At 43.3% G+C, this 23,618-nt stretch overlaps 1 protein-coding gene across 1 annotated transcript; it reads right to left on the bottom strand.

The window, feature by feature from the left end:
- Window positions 1-934: 934 nt before the first annotated feature.
- On the bottom strand, window positions 935-21,833 carry LOC311125779 (NLR family CARD domain-containing protein 3-like; the record flags this gene model as incomplete). Its single annotated transcript, XM_084199811.1, has 10 exons — window positions 21,584-21,833; window positions 13,476-13,592; window positions 13,092-13,176; window positions 12,734-12,962; window positions 10,556-12,297; window positions 10,037-10,203; window positions 5,843-6,016; window positions 4,218-4,391; window positions 3,035-3,208; window positions 935-1,108 (listed from the first exon to the last, which is right to left on the bottom strand). Coding segments are annotated over exons 1-10 (3,104 nt in total), but the record flags the coding sequence as incomplete, so codon positions are not given.
- Between the last annotated feature and the right edge of the window lie 1,785 nt (window positions 21,834-23,618).

Raw genomic sequence — 23,618 nt, 5'->3', positions numbered from 1 at the left:
ACCAGAGAAGCACAGCCTTCCTCTGTGACTAGACAGCCTGTCAGCCTGCAAAGAGTCAAATCATATTAAAACCACACTGCTATTCTTTGGTGGTGAAAATAGTGGCAATATATTTTTTCAACATATTCTGATATATCAGTGTCCTGAAACCTGCCATATATATTCATAAATTAATGAATGTTTCAATATTAGAAATGATAATATATTGATTGTAGAGAGAAACATGTATAGTACGAATATTTGAGTAGACTGACCAGAGCAGTTTAAAAAGCAGTATCAGTCAAAAGACAGACAGTGAGGTATCAGATTTAGATTTTATTGAGTATACAGTCCACACCATATCTATTTTCACAGTAAAGCTAACATTTTAAATGTGGCTCTATACTCCAGCATTTTGGATTTGAGATCAAATGTTTTATATGAGGTGACAGTATATAATGTCACCTTTAATTTGAGGTTATTTTAATACATATCTGTTTCAACATTTAGAAAAATAAAAGCCCTTTATGTATCTAGTCCCCCTTTTTCAAGAAGTCAAGTATTCTGACCAATTAACTTATAGTGTATTAAAGTAGTCAAAAGTTTAGTATTTGGTCCCATATTCTTTGAATGCAATGACTAAATCAAGCCTGTGACTGCCATGATTGAGAAAGATCATGAATTATTCATGAATAATTATGAGTGAGAAAGTTACAGAGGCTACAACAAAACATGCTAACCTCTCACCATTAACATCAAATAAAAGGTGACATTCTGTACTGTTGCCTGATATGAAACATTATATCTCAAATCCAAATTGCTGGAGCATAGCACCAAATGTAAAACTGTAAACTTCACTGTCCAAACACATATGGTGTGGACTATGTGTGCCTGGTAAACACATGTGGATCTGGTGAACAGTTATCACTTGCTGACCAACTACAGGAATACTGACCTCAGAGTCTCCAGTTTACAGTGGGGATTCCCCAGTCCAGCAGAGAGCAGCTTCACTCCTGAATCCTTCAGGTCATTGTTACTCAGGTCCAGCTCTCTCAGGTGTGAGGGGTTTGACTTCAGAGCTGAGACCAGAGAAGCACAGCCTTCCTCTGTGACTAGACAGCCTGACAGCCTGCAAAGAGTCAAATCATATTAAAACCACACTGCTATTCTTTGGTGGTGAAAATAGTGGCAGTATATTTTTACAACATATTCAGATATATCAGTGTCCTGAAACCTGCCATATCTATTCATAAATGGATGTATCATTATTAGAAATGACAAATTATCAAAGTATTGCTTGTAGAGAGACAAATATAAAAGTACAAATACAGTGGTGTGAAAAAGTCTTTGCCCCCTTCCTGATTTATTATTTGTTTGCATGTTTGTCACACTTAAATGTTTCAGATCATCAAACAAATTTAAATATTAGTCAAAGATAACAAGTAAACACAAAATGCAGTTTTGAAATGAAGGTTGTTATTATTAAGGAAAAACAAAATCCAAACCTACATGGCCCTGTGTGAAAAAGTGATTGCCCCCCCTGTTATAACACAACTCAACTGTGGTTTATCACACCTGAGTTCAATTCCTCTAGCCACACCCAGGCCTGATTACTGGCACACCTGTTCTCCATCAAGGAATCACTTAAATAGGACCTGCCTGACAAAGTTAAGTAGACCAAAAGATCCTCAAAAGCTAGACATCATGCCGAGATCCAAAGAAATTCAGGAACAAATGAGAAAGAAAGTAATTGAGATCCATCAGTCTGGAAAAGGTTATAAAGCCATTTCTAAAGCTTTCGGACTCCAGCGAACCACAGTGAGAGCCATTATCCACAAATGGCGAAAACATGGAACAGTGGTGAACCTTCCCAGGAGTGACCGGCCGACCAAAATGACCCCAAGAGCGTAGCGACGACTCATCCAAGAGGTCACAAAAGACCCCACAACAACATCCAAAGAGCTGCAGGCCTCACTTACTCAGTTAAAGTCAGTGTTCATGACTCCACCATAAGAAAGAGACTGGGCAGAAATGGCCTGCATGGCAGAGTTCCAAGACGAAAACCACTGCTGAGCAAAAAAACCATTAAGGCTCGTCTCGTTTTTGCCAGAAAACATATTGATGATCCCCAAGACCTTAGGGAAAATACTCTGTGGACTGACGAGACAAAAGTTGAACTTTTTGGAAGGTGTGTGTCCCATTACATCTGGCGTAAAAGTAACACCGCATTTCAGAAAAAGAACATCATACCAACAGTAAAATATGGTGGTGGTAGTGTGATGGTCTGGGCCTGTTTTGCTGCTTCAGGACCTGGAAGACTTGCTGTGATAAATAGAACCATGAATTCTGCTGTCTACCAAAAAATCCTGAAGGAGAATGTCCGGCCATCTGTTCGAGACCTCAAGCTGAAGCAAACTTGGATTCTGCAGCAGGACAATGATCCAAAACACACCAGCAAGTTCACCTCTGAATGGCTGAAGAAAAACAAAATGAAGACTTTGGAGTGGCCTAGTCAAAGTCCTGACCTGAATCCTATTGAGATGCTGTGGCATGACCTTAAAAAGGCAGTTCATGCTCGAAAACCCTCCAATGTGGCTGAATTACAACAATTCTGCAAAGATGAGTGGGCCAAAATTCCTCCACAGCGCTATAAAAACTTCATTGGAATTCAAATGTTTGATTGCAGTTGTTGCTGCTAAGGGTGGCCCAACCAGTTATTAGGTTGTAGGGGGCAATCACTTTTTCACACAGGGCCATGTGGGTTTGGATTTTGTTTTCCCTTAATAATAACAACCTTCATTTCAAAACTGCATTTTGTGTTTACTTGTGTTATCTTTGACTAATATTTAAATTTGTTTGATGATCTGAAACATTTAAGTGTGACAAACATGCAAACAAATAAGAAATCAGAAAGTGGGCAAACACTTTTTCACACCACTGTAAAACTGTAAGCTTCACTGTCCAAACACATATGGTGTGGACTATGTGTGCCTGGTAAACACATGTGGATCTGGTGAACAGTTATCACTTGTTGACCAACTACAGGAATACTGACCTCAGAGTCTCCAGTTTACAGTGGGGATTCCCCAGGACAGCAGAGAGCAGCTTCACTCCTGAATCCTTCAGGTCATTGTTACTCAGATCCAGCTCTCTCAGGTGTGAGGGGTTTGACTTCAGAGCTGAGACCAGAGAAGCACAGCCTCTGTCTGTGACTAGACAGCCTGACAGCCTGCAAATATTAAAATCCTATTAAAACCACACTGCTATTCTTTGGTGGTGAAAATAGTGGCAGTATATTTTTTCAACATTTTCAGATATATCAGTGTCCTGAAACCTGCCATATCTATTTATAAATTAATGAATGTATGATTATTGGAAATTACCAATGATCAAAGTATTGCTTGTAGAGAGAAAAATATAACGTACAAATATTTTAGTAGACTGACCAGAGCCGTTTAAAAAGCAGTATCAGTCAAAAGACAGACAGTGAGGTATCAGATTTAGATTGTATTGAGTATACAGTCCACACCATATCTATTTTGACAGTGAAGCTAACATTTTAAATGTGGCTCTGTACTCCAGCATTTTGGATTTGAGATCAAATGTTTCATATGAGGTGACAGTATATAATGTCACCTTTTATTTGAGGGTATTTTCATACATATGTTTCACCATTTAGAAATGAAAGCACTTTATGTATCTAGTCCCCCCATTTCAAGAAGTCATAAGTATACTGACCAATTCACCTATAGTGTATTAAAGTAGTCAAAAGTTTAGTATTTGGTCCCAAACTTGTTGGTTGCATTTGCAGTTTGTTTTGCGTGTGTTTTGGGTTATGATTTGTCCAATAGTAACTGAATGGTGGATGATGACTGGATTAATCTTCTGTCTAAGTGGGTAGATAACATGTTTCTAAACACTACTGAATGAATCCTGATGATGCCATGATTAAGAAAAATCATGAATGAATCATGAATAATAATGAATGAGAAAGTTACAGAGGCTACAACAAAACATACTAACCTCTCACCATTAACATCAAATAAAAGGTGACATTCTGTACTGTGGCCTAATATGAAACATTCTATCTCAAATCCAAAATGCTGGAGCATAGCACCAAATGTAAAACTGTAAGCTTCACTGTCCAAACACATATGGTGTGGACTATGTGTGCCTGGTAAACACATGTGGATCTGGTGAACAGTTATTACTTGTTGACCAACTACAGGAATACTGACCTCAGAGTCTCCAGTTTACAGTGGGGATTCCCCAGGACAGCAGAGAGCAGCTTCACTCCTGAATCCTTCAGGTCATTGTTACTCAGGTCCTGCTCTCTCAGGTGTGAGGGGTTTGACTTCAGAGCTGAGACCAGAGAAGCACAGCCTTTCTCTGTGACTCCACAGCCTGACAGCCTGCAAATAGTCAAATCATATTAAAACCACACTGCTAGTCTTTGGTGGTGAAAATAGTGGCAGTATATGTTTTCAACATATTCAGATATATCAGTGTCCTGAAACCTGCCATATCTATTCATAAATTAATGTATCATTATTAGAAATTACAAATTATCGAAGTATTGCTTGTAGATAGAAAAATATAAAAGAATAAATATTTGAGTAGACTGACCAGAGCAGTTTAAAAAGCAGAATCAGTCAAAAGACAGACAGTGAGGTATCAGATTTGGATTGTATTGAGTATACAGTTAACACCATATCTATTTTGACAGTGAAGCTAACATTTTAAATGTGGCTCTATACTCCAGCATTTTGGATTTGAGATCAAATGTTTCATATGAGGTGACAGTATATAATGTCACCTTTTATTTGAGGGTATTTCCATACATATCTGTTTCACCATTTAGAAAAGTAAAAGCACTTTATGTATCTAGTCCCCCTATTTGAAGAAGTCATAAGTATTCTGACCAATTCACTTACAGTGTATTAAAGTATTTCAAAGTTTAGTATTTTGTTCCAAACTCGTTGGTTGCATTTATAGTTTGTTTTGGTTGTGTTTTGGGTTATGTTTTGCCCAATAGTAACTGAATGGTGGATGATGACTGGAGTAATTTTCTGTCTAAGTGAGTAGATAACATGTTTCTAAACACTACTGAATTAATCCTGATGATGCCATAATTAAGAAAAATCATGAATGAATCAAGAATAATAATGCATGAGAAAGTTACAGAGGCTACAACAAAACATGCTAACCTCTCACCATTACCAATAACAGAGGGGGTAGGATACTTGTTCCTCTGTAACTTTCTCATTCATCATTATTCACGATTCATTCATATGATTATTCATAATCATGGTAGCATCCACATGAATTTAGAAGTGTTCAGAAACATCTTCTATTCTTACTGACAATACAAGTGAAGTGACTCCAAAATGACAGGACATTATTCACCATTCAGTTTCTATTGGGAAAAACATAATCCAAAACACAACCAAGTCAAACTGCAAATGTATTCAACAAGTTTGTAGAATCACAAGCTTGATGTAATCACTGCAGGTTAGGAATATGGGACCAAATACTAAACTTATGACTACTTTAATACAATATAAGTGAATATATCCAAATTATTACGACTTTTTCAAATGGGAGAACTAGACACATAAAGTGCTTTCATTTCCAAACAGTAACACAGATATGTATGAATACCCTCTAATAAAAGGTGACATTCTGTACTGTTGCATAATATGAAACATTACATCTCAAATCCAAAATGCTGGAGCATAGCACCAAATGTAAAACTGTAAGCTTCACTGTCCAAACACATATGGTGTGGACTATGTTTGCCTGGTAAACACATGTGGATCTGGTGAACAGTTATCACTTGTTGACCAACTACAGGAATACTGACCTCAGAGTCTCCAGTTTACAGTGGGGATTCCCCAGTCCAACAGAGAGCAGCTTCACTCCTGAATCCTTCAGGTCATTGTTACTCAGGTCCAGCTCTCTCAGATGTGAGGGGTTTGACTTCAGAGCTGAGACCAGAGAAGCACAGCCTCTGTCTGTGACTAGACAGCCTGACAGCCTGCAAGAATACAATCCTATTAAAATCACACTGCTATATGTTTTTTCAACATTTTCAGATACATCAGAGTCCTGAAACCTGGAATATCTATTCATATATGTATATACAGTTGAAGTCGGAAGTTTACATACACCTTAACCAAATACATTCAAACTCAGTTTTTCATCATTCCTGACATTTAATCGTAGTAAAGATTCCCTGTCTTAGGTCAGTTAGGATCACCACTTTATTTTAAGAATGTGAAATGTCAGAATAATAGTAGAGAGAATGATTTATTTCAGCTTTTATTTCTTTCATCACATTCCCAGTGGGTCAGAAGTTTACATGCACTCAATTAGTATTTGGTAGCATTGCCTTTAAATTGTTTAACTTGGGTCAAATGTTTCGTGTAGCCTTCCACAAGCTTCCCACAATAAGTTGGGTGAATGTTGGCCCATTCCTCCTGACAGACCTGGTGTAACTGAGTCAAGTTTGTAAGCCTCCTTGCTCGCACACGCTTTTTCAGAATTTTGGCCCACAAATATTCTATAGGATTGAGGTCAGGGCTTTGTGATGGCCACTACAATACCTTGACTTTTTTGTCCTTAAGCCATTTTGCCACAACTTTGGAAGTATGCTTGGGGTCATTTTCCTTTTGGAAGACCCATTTGCGACCAAGCTTTAACTTCCTGACTAATGTCTTGAGATGTTGCTTCAATATATCCACATAATATTTTCGTTCCTCATGATGCCATCTATTTTGTGAAGTGCACCAGGCCCTCCTGCAGCAAAGCACCCCCACAGCATGATGCTGCCACCCCCGTGCTTCATGGTTGGGATGGTGTTCTTCGGCTTGCAAGCATCCCCCTTTTTCTTCCAAACATAACGATGGTCATTATGGCCAAACAGTTATATTTTTGTTTCATCAGACCAGAGGACATTTCTCAAAAAAGTACGATCTTTGTCCCAATGTACAGTTGCAAACCGTAGTCTGGCTTTTTTATGTCGGTTTTGGAGCAGTGGCTTCTTCCTTGTTGAGCGGCCTTTCAGGTTATGTCGATATAGGACTCGTTTTACTGTGGATATAGATACATTTATACCTGTTTATATAGGCCTCCTGTACATCAGTTGGTAGAGCATGGCGCTTGCAACGCCAGGGTTGTGGGTTACATTCCCACGGGGGGCCAGTATGAAAAATGTATGCACTCACTAACTGTAAGTCGCTCTGGATAAGAGCGTCTGCTAAAAGGTAAATATAGGACTTGTTTTACTGTGGAAATAGATACTTTTGTACCTGTTTCCTCCATCATCTTCACAAGGTCCTTTGCTGTTGTTCTGGGATTGATTTGCACTTTTCGCACCAAAGTACGTTAATCTCTAGGAGACAGAACACATCTCCTTCCTGAGCAGTATGACGGCAGCGTGGTCCCATGGTGTTAATACTTGCGTACTATTGTTTGTACAGATGAACGTGGTACCTTCAGGCGTTTGGCAAAAATTGCTTCCAAGGATGAACCAGACTTGTGGAGGTCTACAATTCTATTTCTGAGGTCTTTGCTGATTTCTTTTGATTTTCCCATGATGTCAAGCAAAGAGGCACTGAGGTTGAAGGTAGGCCTTGAAATACATCCACAGGTACACCTCCAATTGACTCAAATGATGTCAATTAGCCTATCAGAAGCTTCTAAAGCCATGACATCATTTTCTGGAATTTTCCAAGCTGTTTAAAGGCACAGTCAACTTAGTGTATGTAAACTTCTGACCCACTGGAATTGTGATGAAGTGAATTATAAGTGAAATAATCTGTCTGTAAACAATTGTTGGAAAAATTACTTGTGTCATGCACAACGTAGATGTCCTAACCGACTTGCCAACACTAGAGTTTGTTAACAAGACATTTGTGGAGTGGTTGAAAAACAAGTTTTAATGACTCCAACCTAAGTGTATGTTAACTTCCAACTTCAACTGTATACTCTACCAGTCAAAAGTTTGAACACACCTACTCATTCAAATGTATTTTTTACATTTAAAACTAATTTTTACATTGTAGAAGAAAGAGACTTGCTTTGGCCAAGAAACATGAGCAATGGACATTAGACCGGTGGAAATCTGTCCATTGGTCTGATGGGTCCAAATTTGAGATTTTTGGTTCCAACCGCCATGTCTTTGTGAGACGCAGAGTAGGGGAACGGATGATCTCTGCATGTGTGGTACCCACCGTGAAGCATGGAGGAGGAGGTGTTATGGTGTGGGGGTGCTTTGCTGGTGACACTGTCTGTGAATTATTTAGAATTCAAGGCACACTTAACCAGCATGGCTACCACAGCATTCTGCAGCGATACGCCATCCCATCTGGTTTGCGCTTAGTGGGACTATCATTTGTTTTTCAATAGGACAATGACCCAACACACCTCCAGGCTGTGTAAGGGCTATCTGACCAAGGAGAGTGATGGAGTGCTGCATCAGATGACCTGGCCTCCACAATCACCCGACCTCAACCCAATTGAGGTGGTTTGGGATGAGTTGGAACGCAGAGTGAAGGAAAAGCAGCCAACAAGTGCTCAGCATATGTGGGAACTCTTTCAAGACCGTTGGAAAAGCATTCCAGGTGAAGCTGGTTGAGAGAATGTCAAGAGTGTGCAAAGCTGTCATCAAGGCAAAGGGTGGCTATTTGAAGAATCTCAAATATAAAACATATTTTAATTTGTTTAACACTTCTTTGGTTACTACATGATTCCATATGTGTTATTTCAAAGTTTTGATGTCTTCACTATTATTCTACAATGTAAAAAATAGTAAAAATAAAGAAAAACCCTTGAATGAGTAGGTGTGTCCAAATGTTTGACTGGTACTTTATATAAATGAATGAATGTATAATTATTAACAGTAGATAACATGTTTCTAAACACTACTAAATTAATCATTGCATGTGTGTGTGTCTCCAGTGTGTGTGTGTATGTGTGTGTGTCCAGTGTGTGTTTGTGTGTGTGTCCAGTGTGTGTGTGTGTTGTCCAATGAGTGTGTGTCCAGTGTGTGTGTTTGTGTGTGTGTCCAGTGTGTGTTTGTGTGTGTGTCCAGTGTGTGTGTGTGTGTTGTCCAATGAGTGTGTGTCCAGTGTGTGTGTTTGTGTGTGTGTCTAGTGTGTGTGTGTCCACTGTGTGTGTGTGTGTATTGTGTGGGTGTCCAGTATGTGTGTGTGTCCAGTGTGTGTCCAGTGTGTGTGTGTTCATTGTGGATCTGGTGAACAGTTATCACTTATTGACCAACTACAGGAATACTGACCTCAGAGTCTCCAGTCTGCAGTGTGGATCCTCCAGTCCAGCAGAGAGCAGCTTCACTCCTGAATCCTTCAGGTCATTGTAGCTCAGATCCAGCTCTCTCAGGTGTGAGGGGTTTGACTTCAGAGTTGAGACCAGAGAAGAACAGCCTTCCTCTGTGACTAGACAGCCTGACAGCCTGCAAAGAGTCAAATCATATTAAAACCACACTGCTATTCTTTGGTGGTGAAAAATGTGGCAGTATATTATTTAAACATTTTCAGATATATCAGTGTCCTGAAACCTGCCATATCTATTCATAAATGGATTTATCATTATTAGAAATAACAAATTATCAAAGTATTGCTTGTAGAGAGAAAAATATAATCATTTTAAAACCACACTGCTATTCTTTGGTTTTGAGTAATTTACTTTCTAAGTGGGTAGATAACATGTTTCTAAACACTACTAAATTAATCCTGATAATGACATGATTAAGAAAAATCATGAATGAATCATGAATAATAATGAATGAGAAAGTTACAGAGGCTACAACAAAACATGCTAACCTCTCACCATTAACCTCAAATAAAAGGTGACATTCTGTACTGTCGCCTAATATGAAACATTCTATCTCAAATCCAAAATGCTGGAACATAGCATCAAATGTAAAACTGTAAGCTTCACTGTCCAAACACATATGGTGTGGACTATGTGTGCCTGGTAAACACATGTGGATCTGGTGAACAGTTATCACTTTTTGACCAACTACAGGAATACTGACCTCAGAGTCTCCAGTTTACAGTGGGGATTCCCCAGTCCAGCAGAGAGCAGCTTCACTCCTGAATCCTTCAGGTCATTGTTACTCAGATCCAGCTCTCTCAGGTGTGAGGGGTTTGACTTCAGAGCTGAGACCAGAGAAGCACAGCCTTTCTCTGTGACTCCACAGCCTGACAGCCTGCAAAGAGATCATCATGATTTCACAAACACACTGTTAATTTAACACCAGTAGTGTAGAAGGACAATGGCAGATGCATTTGGTTTATTCTCTCAAACAACATATAGATTAATCTTCCATCTCCTAGAATTGTATGGTTATAATGTTATACTAATGTGAACACCAATGCACTGATTCAGTAAGTTTTTCAATTTAATATTATATATTATATACATATTCTAATACATATTTTTCTCTAAATTGAATATTTCTTCCTGATGATTAGTACTTAAATGACATTTTATGTACTCACAGAGCAGCTCTGGAGGCTTTGACCACTGGCAGCAGCCTCAGAAGACCTTCCTCTGATCTGGAGTATTTATTCAGGTCAAACACATCCAGCTCCTTTTCTGAAGTCAGCAACACAAAGACCAGAGCTGACCACTGTGCAGGTGAGAGTTTGGCTTTTGAGAGACTTCCTGATCTCAGGTAGCTTTGGATCTCCTTCACTAGAGAATGGTCATTCAGTTCATTCAGACAGTGGAACAGATTGATGCACCTCTCTGGAGAGGGATTCTCCCTGATCTTCTCCTTGATGTACTTGACTGTTTCTTCATGGCTCGGTGAGCTGCTTCTTGTCTTTGTCAGTAGACCTCGTAAGTGCTTCTGATTGGACTCCAGTGAGAGGCCCAGAAGGAAGCGGAGGAACAGGTCCAGGTTTCCCGTCTCACTTTGTAAGGCTTTATCCACAGCACTCTTGTAGAAAGTAACTTCAGGCTTGTCTCTGAACAGAGCAAAAAAGTTGCTGGATGTTGATTGAGGTTTGGCCATTAGATTCTCGTTGTTGTTGATGAATGAGAGGAACACATATACAGCAGCCAGAAACTCCTGAATGCTCAGATGCACGAAGCAGTACACCTTCTCCTGGTACAGCCCACATTCCTCTTTAAAGATCTGTGTGCACAATCCTGAGTACACTGAGGCTTCATTGACATCAATGCCAGCCTCTTTCAGGTCATTTCCATAGAAAATCAGATTGCCATTCACAAGCTGTTGAAAAGCCAGTTTTCCCAGTGACAGAATGCTCTCTTTATTCCAGTGTGGCGCTGTCTCTTCTTTCCCAAGATACTTTTCATTCTTCTGTTTGGTATGAAACTCCACAAGGTGTGAGTACATCTCAGTCAGAGTCTTGGGCATCTCTTCTATCTTGTCTGTACTCAACATGTGTTCAAGGACTGTTGCAGAAATCCAACAGAAGACTGGAATATGGCACATGATGTGGAGGCTCCTTGATGTCTTTATGTGTGAGATGATTCTGCTGGCCAGGTCCTCATCACTGAATCTCTTCCTGAAGTACTCCTCCTTCTGTGGGTCATTGAACCCTTGTACCTCTGTCACCTGGTGAACACACCCTGAAGGGATTTTATTGGCTGCTGCAGGTCGGGTAGTTATCCAGAGGAGAGCAGAGGGAAGCAGATTTCCCTTGATGAGATTTGTCAGCAGAACATCCACTGAGGTTGACTTTGTGACGTCACAACAGATCTTGTTCTTCTGGAAGTCTAGGGGCAGTCGGCACTCATCCAGACCATCAAAGATGAACAGAACTTTGTACTTGTCGTAGTTGGAGATCCTTGATTCTTTGGTTTCCATTGAGAAGTGATTGAGAAGTTCAACGAAAGTGTGTTCTTCCTCTTTCATCAAATTCAGCTCCCGAAAAGGGAATGAAAATACAAATTGGACATCCTGATTTGCTTTTCCTTCAGCCCAGTCCAGAATGAACTTCTGCACAGAGACTGTTTTTCCAATGCCAGCGACTCCCTTTGTCAGCACAGTTCTGATAAGTTTGTCTTGTCCAGTTAAGGGTTTGAAGATGTCGTTACATTTGATTGCAGTCTCTGGTCTTGCTTGTTTCCTGGTTGTTGTCTCAATCTGTCTGAACTCATGTTCATTATTGACCTCTCCTGTTCCACCCTCTGTGATGTAGAGCTCTGTGTAGATGTTATTGAGAAGTGTTGGGTTTCCTTGTTTAGCGATCCCCTCAAATACACATTGAAACTTCTTCTTTAGATTAGATTTGAGTCCACGTTGGCAAATCACAGCAAGCTCATCTGAATGAAGAAATATTACAGACTGGTGTGACTGATCTCTCTCTCTCTCTCTCTCTCTCTCTCTCTCTCTCTCTCTCTCTCTCTCTCTCTCTCTCTCTCTCTCTCTCTCTCTCTCTCTCTCTCTCTCTCTCTCTCTCTCTCTCTCTCTCTCTCTCTCTCTCTCTCTCTCTCTCTCTCTCTCTCTCTCTCTCTCTCTCTCTCTCTCTCTCTCTCTCTCTCTCTCTCTCTCTCTCTCTCTCAACACAACACAACACAACACAACCACAACACAACACAACACAACACAACACATCCCCGCTGCTACTTGATGAGGTCACTAGGTGTTGTGTTAAGGCTGCTACAATATCATTGAGTTACACAGCTACTTTAGCTGTACTTTAGCTACAGCTTTTAAATGTTCTAAAACAGCATTCAACATGAGGCAGACAGCTCTTACTTTTCTCCAGTGTGTCAGCAAGCTCCTTCTGGTTCATTTTCCTCAGGACGTGCAGTGTGATCTTCAGAGCCCCCTCTCTGGCACTGCTCTCCTGCTTCTCATCTTCAGCATCCACCACTTCCTTATCCTGCTTCTGACTCTCAAAGCCTTCTGGGAGTTCTGGACTAAGAATCCTCTTGAACATCTTCAGCTCGTTCTTCACAAACGTCATAATATTCTCTTCAAGCAACTGAAATAAATCAAGTAAATAAGTTAAGCAAGAGAAGAAATGCTTTCTCATTAACACATTAATGAATGATTGACAGATCAACTTTACTTGAGGTAAACAAAAACAAATGTACATAACATGACCACATACACTGAATATGGAGGCCAGGTCTGTTTGATGACTCTGGGAAGACTGACCACTGACAATCTCTGACTCTGATCTCTCCTGTTGGTTTCTGTGGACAAAACATGAGATGACATTTCGTCATCCAGGGAGTGCACACACACACACACACACACACACACACACACACACACACACACACACACACACACACACACACACACACACACACACACACACACAGAGGGAATGTAGTGTTGGTTTAGTATTGTTTCAGGACTATGAAAATTGAAAAAAGGTTTAGCCTATGGATTATGAAAACAACAAAAAGAAATGGGAAAATGGGAGAGGAGAAATGACTAGAGACAGTGTTGTTTAACTCACTGACCATGACCCATGAGTTCTTCTTACCTTTGTTCAGTAGAAAAGTATCCCTCTCTAAACTTTAGAGGTTCAGTCATAGACCGGTCACTCTTCATGGACACACAGCTGGGTACAGGGGAGGCTGGTCTCTCCTGCTTGATTGGGCTTCAACACAACAGAGACAAACATTACATCTCTCATCTACTCTGAGCTCAGATGGGGAAACAAGAGTTTCATTCCAAAATGCTATATATCCATTTTCAGAAATGTTCGTAAATTAGCTTCTATTGTTTAAAGAAATTATCAAATAAATGGTTGTGTTTTCTCACTAGCTAATCATGGCAAGGTGTTGTTCAATGACAGGCATGTGTTTGATTAAAATAATTCACTTAATGGCTTCATTTCAGAGACAAAGTTTTTTTTTTTGCAAAATGCTATATATCTAATTAACTCTCAGAGAAATAAGTAGTAATGCTAGATTTTACACAGTTAAATGTAACAAATAACTACATTTTTAATAAAGAACTGTACAAATGATACACTTGTGACATCAATATTTAAATATTGTAAAATAATAATTCAATACAGTAATATGAGATCTGTATGTAAAACATTTATATTTGATATTTTAGTCATTTAGCAGATGTTTTTTATTCAGGGTCCGGTTTTCCAAAAGCATTTTAAGGCCAAGTTCATCATTAGAATCTTCTTAGGAGCATTGTTAAATCTCTGAGCTGTTTCCCAAAACCATCGTTATTAACGTTGCACTTGAAAACCCTCGTAATCTAACACCTGCCTCAGACCACTTGTAGAACAGCCAAGTGCGTCGTTAGATGCTTTTTTGCCCTCCCGCGTCACGTTATACACAGAAGATCTCCGCTAAACATAGAATCACATGGTTTATCCGTCTCTTTGTCACCGCAGATAAATTCAGAACAAAGTTGACTACAAATACAAAGTTGCAAATGTCTTTGCAATTGATGCAAACAAGGGAACTACACAAATTATGCTTCAAATGTCACGGAATCAGCCGAGGCTGCTCCTCCTCCTTGCTCGGGCAGGTTTCGGCGTTCGTCGTCCCCGGAGTACTAGCTGCCACCGATCTATGTTTCGGTGTTTGACTTGTTTTGTCCTGATTGTGTACACCTGTTTCCCATTATGTTGTATTGTTTCCCCTATTTAACCCTCTGTCCTGCCCTGCTTCGACAGTGTCAGTGTGCGGGTTGTTTTCCTCCTTGTATGGAGATGGTTTTCTGCTCTGGTTACTTTCTAGTAAAGTACGTTTCCAGTAAGCTCTGTGTCCTGCGTTTGACTTCGCCTACCGCATTTCACCGTCGCCTTCTGACAGAATAACACACCATCAGATGGAGTCAGCAGGATCGTCCGCGCTCAGGGAAGCACTGGAGGAGCGTGTAACCCAACAAGAGGCCGTGATCCAGCACCATGGCACCACCATCCAAGGGGTGATGGACACCTTGAGGCGATGGGAGAGTGGAGGTTTGCCCACACCTCATCCTACGATACCACCACCATCAGCCATACCCATCGGTCCTTCTCCGGAGTCCAGTGGGATTCGGCTCTCGCTCCCGAGGGCTTATGATGGCACCGCAGCCGGGTGTCAGGGTTTCCTGCTCCAAGTAGAACTCTACCTGGCAACCATCCACCCGGTGCCCTCGGGATACGAGAGCGTGTCCGCCCTCATCTCCTATCTGTCCGGCAAGGCGCTGGAATGGGCCAACGCCGAATGGGGTGGGATAGACGCCGCTACGGTCAGCTATACGGAGTTCACCCGCCGCTTCCGGGCAGTATTCGATCATCCCCCAGAGGGTAAAGCGGCGGGTGAGCGTCTATTCCACCTTAGACAGGGGAGGTGGAGCGCGCAGGAGTTCGCGCTGGACTTCCGGACGCTAGCAGCCAACACGGGATGGATTGAGAGGGCCCTCATCGACCACTACAGATGCAGCCTGCGGGAGGACGTGTGTCGGGAATTAGCCTGCAGGGACACCAACCTCAGCTTTGACCAACTGGTGGACATGTCGATTCGCCTGGATACCCTGTTGGCTACCCACGGACACCCGGATTCGGGGCCGTCCATTCCATCCCCCAGCACTTCCGAGCCGACCCCTATGGAGCTCGGGGGTGCTGGTGCTAGGGAGACCAGGAGGGAGACCAGGAGGGAGGCCGTCCCCTGCACCAACTGTGGCCGCAGAGGACACACTGCTGGTCGGTGCTGGGGAGGGTCTCCTAGGAATCGAGGCAGTGGGCGACGTACTGATGAGTCATTCCAGGTGAGTAGGCACCCAACTTACCCAGAGCTCTCTGCTGATCATATGTGTATTAAAGTGGTGTTTCCCAAGGTTTCTCCTCACTCCCAGCATAAGGCGCTAGTAGATTCAGGCGCAGCTGGGAATTTTATCGATTGCCAGTTCACCTATAAGTTAGGGATTCCTATCGTACCTGTTGATGTGCCCTTCCCCATTCATGCCCTAGATAGACGCCCGTTGGGGTCTGGGTTAATTAGGGAGGTCACGGCACCTCTCCGGATGAAAACGCAGGAGGGTCATGAGGAGATAGTACGTTTGTATTTGATTGATTCTCCTGCGTGTCCCGTGGTGTTGGGGCTTCCCTGGTTAACAGCTCATGACCCCAACATTTCATGGCAGCAGAGAGCTCTCCAGGGATGGTCTGATCAGTGTACTGGGCGGTGTGTAGGTGTTTCCGTAGGGGCAACGACGGTGGAAAGCCCGAACCAAGTTCCCGCCTTGCACATTCCACCTGAGTATGCCGATTCAATTACCACCTCATCGACAGGGGGATTGTGCGATAGACCTCCAGGTAGGCGCTGCGCTTCCACGTAGTCACGTGTACCCTCTGTCTCAAGAGGAGACGGCCGCTATGGAAACCTACGTCACCGAATCTTTGAGACAGGGGTACATACGGCCGTCTACTTCCCCTGCTTCCTCGAGTTTCTTTGTTGTGAAGAAGAAGGATGGGGGTTTACGCCCGTGTATTGATTACCGTGGTCAGATCACCATCAAATACAGCTATCCTCTTCCTCTGATTGCTAGCATGACGGAGTCATTACACGGGGCGCGATTCTTCACAAAATTAGATCTCAGGAGCGCGTACAATCTGGTACGCATTAGGGAGGGAGATGAGTGGAAGACAGCATTTAGTACCATCTCGGGTCACTATGAGTACCTCGTCATGCCATACGGATTAATGAATGCTCCTTCAGTCTTCCAATCATTTGTGGACGAGATTTTTCGGGACTTGCATGGACAGGGTGTTGTGGTATATATTGATGACATCCTAATATATTCCGCTACACGAGCCGAGCATGTGTCCCTGGTGCGGCGAGTGCATGGTAGACTGTTGGAGCATGACCTGTATGCGAAGGCGGAGAAATGTCTGTTCTTCCAGGAGTCCCATCTCCTTCCTGGGACATCGGTTGTCCGCGTCAGGGGTAGAGATGGAGATTGACCGCGTTTCTGCCGTGCGTAATTGGCAGACTCCCACCACGGTAAAGGAGGTGCATCCGGAGGTTTATCCTGGGCTTTGGACAGGTAGCAGCTCCCATTACCTCTCTGCTAAAGGGGGGTCCGGTGCGCCTGCAGTGGTCAGCTGAGGCGGATAGGGCATTTAAACGTCTGAAGGACCTGTTTACCTCGGCTCCGGTGCTGGCGCATCCGGATCCCTCTTTGGCATTCCAGGTGGAGGTGGACGCTTCCGAGGCTGGGATCGGCGCTGTGCTGTCTCAGCGCTCGGGTACGCCACCTAAACTCCGCCCCTGTGCTTTCTATTCTAAGAAGCTCAGTCCGGCGGAGCGCAATTATGACGTGGGGGATAGGGAGCTGCTGGCTGTGGTTCAAGCCCTGAAGGTGTGGAGACATTGGCTTGAGGGGGCTAAACACCCTTTTCTCATTCTGACTGACCATCGTAACCTGGAGTACATCCGGGCAGCGAGGAGGCTGAATCCTCGCCAGGCAAGGTGGTCAATGTTTCTTTCCCGCTTTGTCTTTAAGCTCACCTATATACCAGGGTCCCAGAACGCTAAGGCAGACGCCCTGTCCTGACTATATGACACAGAGGAGAGGTCCATTGAGCCCACTCCCATACTCCTGGAGTCTTGTTTAGTGGTGCCGGTGGTGTGGGAGATGGATGCGGAAATCGAGCGGGCGTTACGTTCCGACCCTACTCCTCCACAGTGTCCAGAGGGTCGGAGGTACGTGCCGCTCGAGGTTCGCGACCGGTTGATATACTGGGCTCACACGTCACCCTCCTCTGGTCATCCTGGTATTGGTCGGACGGTGCACTGTCTTAGCGGGAAGTACTGGTGGCCAACCTTAGCCAAGGACGTGAGGGTTTATGTTTCCTCCTGCTCGGTGTGCGCCCAGTGTAAGGCGCCTAGACACCTGCCCAGGGGGAAGTTACAACCCCTACCCGTTCCACAACGGCCGTGGTCTCACCTCTCGGTGGATTTTGTCACGGACCTTCCCCCCTCCCAGGGGAACACTACGATCTTGGTCATTGTGGATCGGTTTTCTAAAGCCTGCCGTCTCATTCCCCTGTCAGGTCTCCCTACTGCCCTACAAACTGCTGAGGCCCTGTTTACACATGTCTTCCGGCACTATGGGGTGCCTGAGGATATAGTGTCTGATCGGGGTCCCCAGTTCACCTCTAGTCTGGAGGGCATTTATGGAACGTCTGGGGGTCTCGATTAGCCTTACCTCAGGTTTTCACCCCGAAAGTAATTGGCAGGTGGAGAGAGTTAACCAGGATGTGGGTAGGTTTCTGAGGTCATATTGCCAGGACCGGCAAGAGGAGTGGTCGGGATATATTCCCTGGGCAGAGATAGCCCAAAACTCCCTCCGCCATTCGTCCACTAACCTGACGCCTTTCCAGTGTGTGTTAGGTTATCAGCCGGTTCTGGCACCTTGGCATCAGAGCCAGACCGAGGCCCCTGCGGTGGACGAGTGGTTTCGGCGCTCGGAGGAAACTTGGAAAGCTGCGCATGTCCATCTGCAGCGTGCCATCAGGCGGCAAAAGGCGAGCGCCGATCGCCACTGCAGTGAGGCTCCGGTGTACGCACCAGGAGACCAGGTCTGGCTCTCGACCCGAAACCTGCCCCTTCGCCTGCCCTGCCGGAAGCTGGGTCGGCGGTTTGTGGGGCCCTTTAAAGTCCTGAGGAGATTGAACGAGGTATGTTATAGGTAACAACTGCCCAGGTATTATCGCATTAACCCCTCGTTCCATGTGTCTCTCCTCAGGCCGGTGGTGGCTGGTCCACTCCAGGAGAATGAGGTACGAGAGGCTCCTCCGCCCCCGTTGGACATCGAGGGGGCTCCGGCGTACTCAGTCCGTTCCATCTTGGATTCGAGGCGTCGGACGGGGGGCCTGCAGTATCTCGTGGAGTAGGAGGGGTACGGTCCGGAGGAATGGTGCTGGGTCCCCAGGAGGGACATTCTAGATCCCTCCATGTTGAGGGACTTCCACCGGAGTCATCCGACTAGCCCTGCTCCGTGTCCTCCTGGCCGTCCCCGAGGCCGGGGTCGGCGCACGGCTGGAGCCGCGCGTCAAGGGGGGGGTACTGTCACGGGAATCAGCCGAGGCTGCTCCTCCTCCTTGCTCGGGCAGGCTTCGGCGTTCGTCGTCCCCGGAGTACTAGCTGCCACCGATCTATGTTTCGGTGTTTGACTTGTTTTGTCCTGATTGTGTACACCTGTTTCCCATTATGTTGTATTGTTTCCCCTATTTAACCCTCTGTCGTGCATTGTGTGTTGTGTGTTATTGTATTCGTCTTCGACAGTGTCAGTGTGCGGGTTGTTTTCCTCCTTGTATGGAGATGGTTTTCTGCTCTGGTTACTTTCTAGTAAAGTACGTTTCCAGTAAGCTCTGTGTCCTGCGTTTGACTTCGCCTACCGCATTTCACCGTCGCCTTCTGACATCAAATGAAAACCGAGATGACTGCATTAAAATATAAACAGTAGGCTATAGGCCTATTTCAATCATATTGAAATATATTCCATGTTCAATATATTTAGTTTTATTTTGCTACCTGTAGGCTACTGTCTGTAAATTGTCTCAATATATTTCATGATGTGTAGCCTAACATGTGCCCAATGATGTGCCAAATCTGTGATTTAGTGCATTTTTATTGTGTAAGCATTAGAATAAACTACCTCAATATTTGCAGCCGTAGGTAGTCATATCTTTCTAGAAGCTGATCCGTGGTCAGTATTGTGAAATAATTATAATGTTAAGGAAAGATTTTAATGGAGAAAACTGATCCGAGAGCAGCACTCCCCTTCTTTCGATCCTATCAGTATCGACACATGCTCCACCGGACGTGACTGATCCAGTTTCTGCTGGTCTGCCTGCGGATCTGGAACTCTGACCTGTTCACCGGATGTGCGACCTTGTCCCAAACCTGCTGTTTCGACCCTCTCTCTCTCTCCCTCTCCTTCTCTCTCTCTACAACACCTGCTGTCTTGACCTCTGAATGCTCGGCTATGAAAAGCCAACTGACATTTACTCCTGAGGTGCTGACGTGTTGCAACCACTATAACAACAGTGATTATTATTTGACCCTGCAAGTCATCTATGAACATTTGAACATCTTGAAGAACGATCTGTACTTAATGGCCATATCCTCTTATAACCTCCCCCCAGCACAGCCAGAAGAGGACTGGCCTCCCCTCAGAGCCTGGTTCCTCTCTAGGTTTCTTCCTAGGTTGCTGCCTTTCTATGGAGTTTTTCCTAGCCACCGTGCTTCTACATCTGCATTGCTTGCTCTTTGGGGTTTTAGACTGGGTTTCTATACAAGCACTTTGTGACAACTGCTGATGTAAAAAAATATATAATTGTGGTACGCATATGAAGCAGACCAGGCCAGGGTTTAGGGTTTGAGAAGTCAAATAAGTAAAAATGACTTCCTTAGTTGTTAGTAAAACATTTTTTAACTCAGCATTGTTGGTTAAGGGCTCGTAAGTAAGCATTTCACAGTAAGGTCTACACCTGTTGTATTAGGAGCATGTGACAAATCTAATTTGGATTGATTGATTTGTTCATTTTATAAATGTTCTGTCTTTAGTAGTTGAACACATTATTACTTCAACCTTGTGAAAGTGACAAACTGACACGTTTTCATGTTAGTCAAAAACAACTTTATATCGAAGGAGTGCCTTTGATTTGACGGCCTGCACATGCGCAGTTCGGCGTGAGACGACCGTTCGGCATGAGACGACTGCTCGACCTGATGACATGTTTTTACGCATGACCTTCAAATTCAATCAAATGAAATTGTATGTCACATGCACCGAATACAACAGTGGTACACTTTACCGTGAAATTCTTACTTACGAGCCCTTTCCCTTTAAAAAGTAACAAAAATTAGCTAAATAAAAAAAGGAAATAGTAACATAATAAAATAACAATAATGAGGCTATAAGGAGTACCAGTACTGAGTCAATGTGCAGGGTACCAGGAAGTTGAGGTAATAACTAGACTATATACAAGGAGTACCAGTACTGAGTCAATGTGCAGGGGTACCAGGTAGTTGAGGTAATAACTAGACTATATACAAGGAGTACCAGTACTGAGTCAATGTGCAGGGGTACCAGGTAGTTGAGGTAATAACTAGACTATATACAAGGAGTACCAGTACTGAGTCAATGTGCAGGGGTACCAGGTAGTTGAGGTAATAACTAGACTATATACAAGGAGTACCAGTACTGAGTCAATGTACAGGGGTACCAGGTAGTTGAGGTAATAACTAGACTATATACAAGGAGTACCAGTACTGAGTCAATGTGCAGGGGTACCAGGTAGTTGAGGTAATTGAGGTAATATGTACATGTAGGTAGGGTTAAAAGTGACTAGGCAATCAGGATAGAGATTACATCTCCTCATCCAGGGAGTGCTCACACACACACACACACACACACACACACACACACACACACACACACACACACACACACACAGGGAGGGAATGTTGTGTTTGTTTAATATTGTTTCAGGACTATGAAAATTGAAAAAAAGGATTAACCTATGGATTATGAAAACAATAAAAAGAAATGGGAAAATGGGAGAGGAGAAATGACTAGAGACAGTGTTGTTTAACTCACTGACCATGACCCATGAGTTCATCTTACCTTTGTTCAGCAGAAAAGTCTCCCTCTCTAAACCATATAGGTTCAGCCATAGACTGGTCACTCTTCATGGACACACAGCTGGGTACAGGGGAGGCTGGTCTCTCCTGCTTGATTGGGCTTCAACACAACAGAGACAAACATTACGTCTCTCATCTACTCTGAGCTCAGATGGGGAAACAAGAGTTTCATTCCAAAACGCTATATATCCATTTTCAGAAATGTTGGTAAATTAGCTTTTATTGTTTAAAGAAATGATTAAACCACTACAAGGCTTTATAAAGGTGTCTAAAGTTGTCACGGATCCTGCCGAGGCTGCTCCTCCTCCTAGTTCGGGCAGGCTTCGGCGTTCGTCGTCCCCGGAGTACTAGCTGCCACCGTTGAATGTTTTTATGTGTGATTGCTTTTGTCTGTCTGTTACACCTGTGTCCGTTTGTGTCTGATTACGTGTTCTATAAGTTGCCTGTGTTGTATTGGTTAGGTTGTGTGTTGTTTTTCGCCTGTCCGTAGTGCTGCGTGTTTTGTCTCTGTTTCATTGTTTTTTGTTTTACGCATAGTTTGCGTATAGCTCGCCTCTGTTTTTCTTGAGGCCGTTTACTGTGTCTTTGCCTTGTAGTTTCACCAGTAAACTTTGTTGGACTAAGCTTCGGTGTCCTGGCCTGACTCCCACACCACATACACCTCAGCCTTGACAAAAGTGGGTAATTTCCACTTTAAAATGTCAGACTTGATTTTCCCTGAGGACAAATGTATCAACCCCTACAGAAAATATCCCTTAATTATAATCCACCTAAAAAAACACATTTGCTATTGCTGCAGGATTATGTTCCTGCTGTGAGAAACTGGGTCAAATTAAGATATGGCATCTGTAAATGCATTCATCTTAAGGTAGCTAGGTGAGTCAACTACGTATCGCAGTCAAATATACAGGATACGAACAATACATTCCAGCTAAACAATGGTTTTAAATCACATCTCAAATCTACAATAGTTATATTGAAGGTACCCATTAGTAATCATTTCTGATGAAAAAACACACATGTGATTTTATTTTCTCCTATATAGCATTTTGTAATATAAATCCTTAAACAATATTGTCAGCTCACCTCTTAGCTTTGGTGTCATGTTCCCCAGAGAGACTCATTTTAGACCACTGACCCCTAAACAGAGATGCAGCATGTTGGTTATGGTGAACACAGTGACAACTAATTATTGAACGTACATTATTCTCTTTTACTCATGATCTCTTAGAAATAAAACATTTACTAACAGACACATCCAAACAGTCAGGTGATTTAATGCAATTACTTTTCTAGCCCAATGACTCCTCAAAACCCACCCACAAGGCCTGAAAACTAGGCCAAAACATAGCCCCTGATTGGCCTACATCTTATTTCAGACAGCCTCCAGTAGCCTGGGCAAGATGTAGGCAAGATGTAAGCTGAATGATTTAGCAGCTTGCTTAGTTCAAGTAGACAGACTAATTTATTTGACATGAACAGCAAGACGATGTTGAGGTAGGAAGTGCTTCTGTTGCCCAGTAGCCTGCTGGAATAGGCTACTGAGGATGGGGTCGTAATTTCAATCAATGAATCAAATATTAATAAATTGGATATGAACTAAATAGGCATATGCTTGTCAACATCAGCCAGGTTATTTTTTTTTACCTGTAGCTCTCTCCCTCTCTCTCTCTCTCTCTCTCTCTCTCTCTCTCTCTCTCTCTCTCTCTCTCTCTCTCTCTCTCTCTCTCTCTCTCTCTCTCTCTCTGCCACACCTGCTGTCTCGACATCTGAATGCTCGACTATGAAAAGGCAACTGACATTTACTCCTGAGATGCTGACCTGTTGCAACCACTATAACCACTGTGATTATTATTTGACCCTGCTGGTCATCTATGAAATTTGAACATCTTGAAGAACGATCTGGCCTTAATGGGCATGTACTCTTATAACCTCCACCCGGCACAGCCAGAAGAGGACTGGCAACCCCTCAGAGCCTGGTTCCTCTCTAGGTTTCTACCTAGGTTACTGCCTTTCTA

This window comes from Coregonus lavaretus (assembly GCF_964263955.1).
Source record: "Coregonus lavaretus genome assembly, contig: HAP1_SCAFFOLD_461, whole genome shotgun sequence".
Lineage (NCBI taxonomy): Eukaryota > Metazoa > Chordata > Actinopteri > Salmoniformes > Salmonidae > Coregonus > Coregonus lavaretus.
Note: the sequence above shows the minus strand (reverse complement) of the source record. Positions and strands in the feature narration are given on the sequence as shown.